The sequence below is a fragment of the Plecotus auritus genome (assembly GCF_963455305.1).
Source record: "Plecotus auritus genome assembly, chromosome: 8".
NCBI lineage: Eukaryota > Metazoa > Chordata > Mammalia > Chiroptera > Vespertilionidae > Plecotus > Plecotus auritus.
This window is the reverse complement of record NC_137782.1, coordinates 117,031,233-117,040,822: the sequence shown is the minus strand read 5'-3', so window position 1 is coordinate 117,040,822 and position 9,590 is coordinate 117,031,233. Positions and strand designations below refer to the sequence as shown.

The 9,590-nt window shown below is 43.0% G+C and overlaps 1 protein-coding gene and 1 pseudogene across 2 annotated transcripts in view; both read right to left on the bottom strand.

The window, feature by feature from the left end:
• Positions 1-240: 240 nt before the first annotated feature.
• LOC308256659 (MYG1 exonuclease-like) lies at positions 241-4,714 on the bottom strand (annotated as a pseudogene). The gene is made up of 2 exons: positions 4,678-4,714; positions 241-1,126 (listed from the first exon to the last, which is right to left on the bottom strand). The product of its transcript is annotated as an MYG1 exonuclease-like (transcript).
• Positions 4,086-9,590, bottom strand: part of CKAP2L (cytoskeleton associated protein 2 like) — a 25,934-nt gene continuing 20,429 nt past the window's right edge. The window contains exons 7-9 of the mRNA XM_080684573.1: positions 7,466-7,529; positions 5,890-6,082; positions 4,086-5,138 (exon numbers count right to left, since the gene is read on the bottom strand). Of these exons, the coding sequence (XP_080540699.1) occupies positions 4,913-5,138; positions 5,890-6,082; positions 7,466-7,529 (483 nt within the window). The 3' untranslated portion in view covers positions 4,086-4,912. The remainder of the gene's footprint in view (positions 5,139-5,889; positions 6,083-7,465; positions 7,530-9,590) is intronic.

The following is a 9,590-nucleotide window of genomic DNA, read 5'->3' as shown; positions in this document are numbered from 1 at the left end:
GCACCATGGGTTGTCTTCCACTTGAGGTATTTTTCAGATAATAGGACAAGTATGGACGAGAGAAGAAGCGCCATGTTGACCTCTCCCAAATAGGACAGATTTGGAGCAGAGAACACTTCTTTCTGGGAGGAAGCACTGCTTATCCGAGGTGTCGCCCTGGCCTCTGAGTCAGGGAAATGTAACAAGTTCCTCGAGCTGCATCACGCAATTTTATTTCTGCACATTTCTTTCTTTCTTTTTTTAAATGGAAGAAATTTTATTGGATGAGGGGATATGTGGGAGGCACAGGTGCTGGGCCAAGGTGGCACCCTGTTGGGTGTGGTGACCACCAGTGAAGCCACTGGCATGAACAAAGATGCAGCCAGGAACAGCACTGACCTGGCCTTAGGCCTCGCCCGGAAGACATCAGCATGGCTCTGGCAGGGGTCTTCTGGACAGAGACCAAACGTGGACCAGATGGAGCTCCTTGGGCACACAGTACCCGCCACTGTCCAGCCTGGTCACTGTAGATAACAAAGGCGATGGTCACCAGGGGTGACAGCCCAGATTCCAGGTGATAGAGATGCTCCTACCAGGGACAGCCACCTTTTGCCAGTTCTGTTGAGTCCACCTGGAATCTCTGGGCCAGGGCCTCTTCCACCCAGACCTGTGCTGGCCGCCAGCTATGCTGGTAGATTAGTCTCTGCAGAAACTCCTCTTGAACCAGATGCACTGCCCACTTGAGCCTGGCCTCAGTGTGTTGGTTTGGCTGGTTCCAGGTGGGATTAAGCCAGGCAACCCTGGCACAGCATAGTGGTCAGCGCACATTGAGGCTGTCCCTCCTCCCAGGGCATCCACCTCCTCCACAAAGTTCTCCTTCATCTTGTCAGAGAAGGGGCCCACCCTACTGTGTTCTTTACTATTACTCAGCATCTGGACCCACAACTTGTGCTGATGCAGGTAGATGAGTCCACACTGCTCAGCTGGATCGGCCACGGCTTCCCAGGGGACGGGGACTCATGGTCTCTGTGATTGACCTCTGGTGATGGCCATATTGGTGTCTGAGGGTCATATTCACCAATCATGTCTACCAGGATATCACAAGAAGCCAAATTTTTGGGCCCTGGGTTGGCACAATCTTTGCATCCTGGTATTTCAGTAGGAGATACAGCAAGGGGGTGCTAGGCCCTCATTACAGTGGGAAGGACCACTGTGTCTGGATTCCGGGGATGCCATGAGGTGCTTTGGGTCACTTGGAGGGCAGATGGACTCCAGAGGCAGGAGACCGCATAAGAAGTGGTGGCCCAATGCAGCAGGGGACAATTTCTTTTAAAAAACAGCATTTCTAAATTTAAGTCATGAAACCATAAAAATCCTAGAAGAAACCATAGGCAGCAAAATCTCAGACATCTCTTATAGCAATATGTTTACGGATACATTTCCTAGGGCAAAGGAAACTAAGGAGAAAATAAACAAATGAGTCTATATAAAAATAAAAAGCTTCTGCACAGCAAAAGAAACCATCAACAAAATGAAAAGGGAGCCCACTGTATGGGAAAACATACTTGGCAATGATATATCTGATAAAGGGTTAATATCCAAATATATAAAGAACTCATACAACTTAACAGAAGGAAGACAAACAATCCAATTAAAAAATGGGCAAAGGACCTAAATAGACACTTCTCCAAAGTGGACATACAGATGGCCAAGAGACATATGAAAAAATGCTCAAAGTCACTGATCAGAGAGATGCAAATTAAAATGACAATGAGGAATCACCTCACACCTATCAGAATGGCTACCATCAATAAATCAACAAGTGACAAGTGTTGCGAAGTTGCTGGTGGGAATGCAGACTGGTGTAGCCATTATGGAAAACAGTATGAAATTTCCTCAAAAAATTAAATATGGAACTGCCATTTGACCCAGTGATCCCATGTCCAGGAATATGTCCAATTAGAAACATCAATCAGAAAGAATATATGCACCCCTATGTTTATAGAAGTACAATTTACAATAGCTAAGATCTGGAAACAGCCCAAGTGTCCATCAATAGATGAGTGAATAAAAAAGCTGTGGCACATTTATACCATGGAATACTATGCAGCAGTAAAAAAGAATCTCTCACCCTTTAAGATAGCTGGAGGGACCTGGAGAGTATCATGCTAAGGGAAATAAGTCAGGCAGAGAAAGACAAGTATCACATGATCTCACTCATATGTGGAATCTAAATAACAAAATAAACTGATGAACGGTGTGGATCCAGAGACAAGGAAGCATGGAACAGAGTGCAGAATCTCAGATGGAAGGTGGGTGGGTGGGAGGTTATCAGTCAAGGACCTTGTATGCATATATGCATGGTCCATAAACACAGATGAGGCCATGCATATATGAGGCAGTGAGGGCCTGGGGCCGGGGGGCGGGCTAGAGGGGGTCAATGGGGGATAAGGGGACATATGTAATATTTTCAACAGTAAAGAATTATTTAAAAAAAAAAAGTATTTCTGTGCACATTAATAATACATGATTGGCTGTAGAGATCTTCATTCCAGGTCATTAGGAAGACAGTAAATGCAATAGCCCAGATGTCCTTGAACTTGGTGCATTAATACATATGAGAAGTTATACTTGTGCTTTAAAAACGTGATTGTGCCCTAGTTGCTTTGGCTCAGTGGATAGAGAATTGGCCTTCGGACTGAAGGGTCCCAGGTTCAATTCTCGCCAAGGGCACATGCCTGGGTTGTGGGCTCAGTCTCCAGTAGGGGGCATGCAGGAGGCAGCTGATCAATGATTCTCTCTCATCATCCATGTTCCTCTCTCTCCCTCTCCCTTTCTCTCTGAAATAAATAAAAATATATTTTTTAAAAAAGTGATCATACCCTACCCGGTGCTCAGTGGTTAGAGCTTTGGCCCTTGGACTGAAGGGTTGCGGGTTTGCTTCCAGTCAAGGGCAAATATCTTGGTTGTAGACTCCATCCCTGGCCTGGTCTGGGCGAATGCAGGAGGCAACCAATTGATCTGTCTCTCTCACATCGATGTTTCTCTCTCTCTCTCTCTCTCTCCTCCTCCCTCCACTTGCTCTAAAAATCAATGGGAAAAATATCCTCAGGTGAGTATTAACCACAAGAAAGAACATAAAAAAACACACAGGAAAAACCATGATCATTACTTTGGTAGAAACTGCTCTGTGTAGTACTCAGTCCTGGCCTGCCTTGTTCTGACGTCACTGTCCCTTGTTGGTGGTTGCCAGCTGGGATATTTGGAGACTTAGAATGAGTGTCTCTGCATTTGAAATGACCGACGGACTTTTGACACAGCTCACTGGTGGCATTTTGTGTGGATAAATAAGGGACACACTTGGAACATCTGAAGATAAATAAGGGGCAACAGGCCATGTGCTCCGAGCACTCAGTCATTTTTCACATCTGCATTTCAGGTTTGGAGCCCAAGGCCTTTCCTTCTTCCTGGGTTGACTTTGGGCCAGCCCAGGCAGGGACCAGGTATTCCTGGTCCTTTAAACACTAGATTCTTATCATGGGTAGAGGGTAGCATTTTATCAGGAAAGACCCTAGGTCCTGCTTTTCTGGAAAGGTGCTGTAATATGTTCAGTATCTGAATCTACAAAAATCAACTCTTAGAATTTCCTCCTGGGGTAGGGAATGCAGAAAGGGCCTGAGGACAAAGAACCTGGGAAAATAACTCCCATTTTCAGATTTTGTGATCCCTAGTAACCCCCCTGGGCATTTGGTGGTGTCACAGGTAAAGTGAGTCTGTCTAAAGGGAGGAAAGGGCTGGCTGTACACATTCCTGATTTTGGTTGTGGTAACAATCTACTTCTTAGTCTATCTGCACTGTGGCTGTTATAGCTCACTTTCATGAACCTTGTTATTATAAATCTGACCTAGAGATGGATCTGCTTCTCACAATGAATAAGCGTGATTTCTGGGTGTGGCTGATGGTCAGACCCTGATCAAGGTCAGCTCTCCAGGGTAATCAATGTCCCGTAGGCCTCTGGAGTAGCCTATTGGTGGTTCCCCAAACAAACCACTAATTCTCTAGGCCACGCCATCATCACCATTTCTTTTGTAATAAACAAGATAAATGAAGAAGGAATAAACAACATTTAATGTTCTTTGGTTAATACTTAAATATTAAGAAAGCTATGTTGAACCAGGTTCTCTACATTATATTTACAGTGATTTGGATTTTACCTTCCCGAGAGCAGTTGCTCAGAAGGAAGAAAAGGCAACCCGTGGAGTCTCCGAGGCTCACACCGCCTTCTTAGGTGGGGGTTTTCCCTAGCAGAGCAAAGAACTGAAGTGCAGAAGCAAGCATCCCCTCCCAACCTGCTCCCATTTGTGCTTTTACTTAAAAGCATTTTGAATAACAAATGCAAAAATTAGGTCTGGATATAACAAACCCAACGAACATCCTAATCCAGCATTGTTTCACTAGGAGACCTGGCAGAGAAAGGACAGACCCCTCGTCACAAGGACACAGTGACAGAAGGCAAAGGTCATATGTAAATCATTTATGATCTCTGAGCAAAGGCACGGTGAGTATAAATTCATCTGTAAAATGAGGGGATCTGACCAGGTGGCCTGTCATGTCCCTCATGACCTAAGCTCAGACCGTCCACACTGGGAGAACTAAGGTGGACACAGGAAGGAAGGTCCGCCTTACTGTGGCACCAACCTTCCACGTCCTTACCATACTTGTGGGATAAATTCATGCTCAATAGTGTGACATTTCTGGATGCTGTAAAACTGGCAAACAACCACCTTAAACAAGCAAGCCAAGGCTGTCCTGTGTGAGACAGACAATTTGAGAGTGAGTCTTGCAGCTACTTTCTAAGCCCTGGTCTGCGTCCATGAGTTTCCCCCAGGTCAGCTGGACGAGGGAATTTCTCATCTCATGGAGGCTCAAGAAATTATGATTCAAGGGTTTGAAACCCTAATGTTACAGGCAAAGCCTCATTTTTACGGAATACAAAACACTCTGTTTCTTCCACTTCTAACAGCTCGCTAAGAGAAGCCACCACTAAATCATGGTCCTGCAGCATCTCCGGGTAGCGGGACACAGCTCGCTCGATCCTCGCTGACCGCCGTATGGGAGTGATCAGCTTCATGTCCTGTACTTCCGGCATCCCACTTATTCTGAGAGACAAGAGAGGTATTCAGAACTTTATCGCTTCTTTTGAAATTCCACTTTGTCCTTATTTTTTTCTTATTCTATTAATAAGACACAATAGATATTTCAGTGTAGGTTGATAGTTCTGTCTAGAGCAGCTCTCGTCCTAAGATGGCCCTTTTCTGATTGTCAGAACGAACTGGGTGGAGTCCATCTGCTCTCAGATCATGAACAGAGATTGATGTGACATTAATGTTTCAGAAAATGACACTTATAACCTGACACAATCCCTTAAATTACTATGGATTCTGCCTGAAACTTACACTTGTTAAAAAGCCAATGGAAATTCTGAGCAGTCTGTAACCAGTACACACCCAACCGCCCTCCCTACTTTTATGGGGCTGCTCGCTGTCCCTCCTCCGCACAGCTGTAGAGGCTGCCTCTGTTGGCACTTTGTGCCCCCCCCATCCACCAGTCTGTGCCAGGCTGGTAGGAAAGGAAGGTGGGGTCTACAAGTGCAAGACCAGTGAGGGTGAAGAGGAAGGAGAAATCCACTTCCAAACCCTCGTGACTCCAGCAGCACCTTCCTCATTGCAGGCCAGTTCTCTCAGTCCGTTCTAACCCTCCCCTCACTGTCAGCTCCTTCCCTCAATGCCAAGAATGGATTGGACCGAGGATCTTTCTATGAGGCAGAAGATGTAAAAACACTGACAGTACTTGGATCTGTGAAGGAGAACTGGGCCTGTGAGCACAAAGCCTGCTTCAGAGAGTGCTTACCTGGGGATGGGGGCAACCTGTAATTTGATACCAGGGTGCCTATCCTGTTCTGCCTCGATTATTTGGGGTGTTGCCAGAACCTGTTCTCTCTCTTTTGCAGAAAGACAAGACTTCCTTCCAGATTCCATGTCCCTGGCCTGCTCTTCTATGGATGGTATAGTAGTCCCAGCAGTCAAAGATTCAGAGGTAATTCCTGTGTACACAAGGTCAAGAAGGAAAGCAAGATTTAGCAATTTAGTACTTATCCAAAATCAATACAATGAAATCATTGTAACCTATATGATGACTTCCTTATGGACCCCAGATACGAAAAAAGGGAAACTGCTCTGAAGTGGGACTTACAGCCAGTCTTGCTAAGCCCTGCAGCAGTGCCCAGCTACCTCAGGCTGCCTCTTGACCCCTCTTCTGCCCCCCCATTGAGGATGGGTAACTAAACATGGCCCCACCCTAGTCTCTTATTCACTCTCCAGAGAGCTCTCCTAGGGACTAATCACTGGCCTTTTACCCTATACCATACCTTGGGTCAATTTTCTTGACTCACTAGGGTTAACTCCCCTCCTTACTCAGGGTGACCATATGGCTATCACCGTGGACAGTGGGTGAAAAATGTCTTGTGTTAACTCAATTTGCATGATAGCCCAACCTTAACAACCAAAATGAAAAGAAGGAAATTAGACTGAGACAGGCAGAAACTGTGACTGGAGGCTGAGACCCTAAAAAGGTCAATAAGGGTGAACTAGTAATAAGACATGAATTCCTATCTCCTGTTTTCATCTCTTTGAAGAGTATTTTCATATATTATAAACAAACATTTGAATTTTAGCATCATTCCCAGTAAGAGTGCCACTGAGCATATCTACTCTGTAACCTCATTCTCCAAAGTAATTCGTTAGTAGCTGTAATTTCACATGACTTGTTCCCCAAAGTTAATCTACTCTTAAAGGAAAAAGATTTGTTACCTTCTAATTTCATAAAAATAATCCATTTTATCTTCTGAAGGTAGCTTGAATGGATTAGACCACCTGGTTCTCCATTCATATAACAAAGATGACAACAATAATGTGCCACTCACTGTACCTATACAATGTTTCTCCCAGAAGAGTCCTCTAGAGCTTCTGACCCTTGACAGGAATGCTTACCTAAGTGCAGAGTCCTGCCATGGCTATTTTTAGAGGGAACGTGAATTTGGATGTAAAAGTGTTGGTGGGTTTGTTATGATTAAACATGTAACTTGAGCTGAGGCATCTCTCTCTCTCTCTTTTTTTTATTGACACTATTGCAGATATTTCTATGTCCCCCCTGCTGGCATTTCTCCCTTCTGCCTCAAAAAAGCCATTTGTCTTCTGTAACCTAGGACTCTGGGGAAGCAGGACACTCATCCAGGCTGCTCAGTGCTGAGAAGTTTATTTACTTGTAACAACAGAAATAAGTCAGCCAACGATACTGGTTGAGAGGGCCAGGCCACAGAAACCAAGGGCGAGAGGCATTTCAGAGGACTTCTTTTACCACTAGGTGACCCTCAATGACTTGTACTTGTAGGTCTAAAGGGAGTGAATTTAAATACAAAACACAGTACCGTCTCTGGCTCTGTTTTGGTCTTGCAAAATATTAAGAACAACTTCCCGCAACTCTTGTATTGGCTGGAAGGAAGGATGAAAAGACATGAACAATATAAAAACATTCATGAAAAAATGATCTAAGAAACTTGGTGTAACATCAAGTAAACTTCTTTTTATAGTAAAAACATTTTATCTTTTGTCTAAATATAAATAACATTTGAAAAATTTCAGACTTATAGCTTCATGGAAAAATATAGGAACAAAGAAAATGTTGGTTAAATGGTGGCATGCTCGACTTTAATGGATGATGGGTTGATGGAAAATTGTCTATAATAAAATTTATCTAAAACAAATTAATTTTCTTATTGACTTATATGATCCCATTAAAGATGTGTTCCCATTTAAAGATTCTGGCCCAAAGATATAAAGATAACCATACAAAAAAAATGGCATACATTTTTAGAGTTGTCTTAGTTAATTTTGGTTTTTATCATAAAAGTCATATACCTCATTACAAAAAAAAGTTAACAATAAGTCAAACCTAAAAAAGGAAATCACCCATAGTCTCGTCACCCAATTACAACCTTCAGTTATCAGCACTTTGGACAATTTTCTCCCAGCCTTTCTCTTCTTTCATCTTTTATTTGGTAATATAACCTAAAAGCATTACAAAAAGGTAATTTTCTTTAAAATTAGCTGAGCCTTCCTTTTCAAAGTAGGCAAGCCAAGCCTTAAGGAAGAACATCAAAAATGAACTGCACATTCTCATAGGAGGCTGGTCTTCTGATCTGGACTCTGTATCAAATAAATAATAGGTATGACCTGGTAACAGAGCATAAAAGCAAAGCTATCCATACATTTTTTTTTATTTTAAATAAATCTTTATTGTTCAGATTATTACAGGTGTTCCTCTTTTTTTTTTTTCCCCCATAGCTCCCCTCCACCTGATTCCCCACCCCATGCCCGTACCCCCACCCCCGCCACTGTCTTCATCCATAGGTGTAAGATTTTTGTCCAATCTCTTCCCGCACCCCCACACCCCTTCCCCCTGAGAATTGTCAGTCCACTCCCTTTCTATGTCCCTGATTCTATTATATTCACCAGTCCATTCTGTTCTTCAGATTTTTTATTCACTTGATTTTTAGATTCACTTGTTGGTAGGTATGTATTTGATGTCATTTTGTTGTTCATAATTTTTCTCTTTACCTTTTTCTTCTTCTTCCTCTTCTTAAAGAATACCCTTCAGCATTTCATGTAATCCTGGTTTGGTGGTGATGAACTCCTTTAGCTTTTTCTTGTCTGTGAAGCTCTTTATCTGACCTTCAACTCTGAATGATAGCTTTGCTGGGTAGAGTAATCTTGGTTGTAGGTTCTTGCTGTTCATCACTTTGAATATTTCTTGCCACTCCCTTCTGGCCTGCATAGTTTCTGCCGAGAAATCAGCTGACGGTCGTATGGGTACTCCCTTGTAGGTAACTAACCGTTTTTCTCTTGCTGCTTTCAAGATTCTCCCTTTGTCTTTTGCCCTTGGCATTTTAATTATGATGTGTCTTGGTGTGGTCCTCTTTGGAATCCTCTTGTATGGGGTTCTGTGCGCTTCCTGAACTTGTAAGTCTATTTCTTTTACCAGGTAGGGAAAGTTTTCTGTCATTATTTCTTCTAATAGGTTTTCAATATTTTGCTCTCTGTCTTCTTCTGGCACCCCAAAAATTCGGATGTTGGTACGCTTAAAGTTATCCCAGAGGCTCCTTACACTATCTTCATATTTTTGGATTCTTTTTTCTTTTTGTTTTTCTGGTTGAGTGTTTTTTGTTTTCGCATATTTCAGATCTTTGGTTTGATTCTTGGGGTACATTGATCTACAGTTGAGTTTCTGTATATTCTTTATTTCAGACAGTGTATGCTTAATTTCTGACTGGTCCTTTTCAATTTTTTTGGCATTCTCATTAAGGTCCTTGAAGGTCTCATCAAGTTTCTCGGCGGTTTTTAGAAGATTCTTGAGTAACCTTATAAATGTGGTTCTGAACTCTATGTCGTCCAGTAGTTTGCTTTCCTCTACTTCTTTCATTCGTGACATGTTTGTCTCCACATTTTGCTGCTTCCCTGTGTTGATGGAGTGGCTTTGTGTGGTAGGTGACCTAT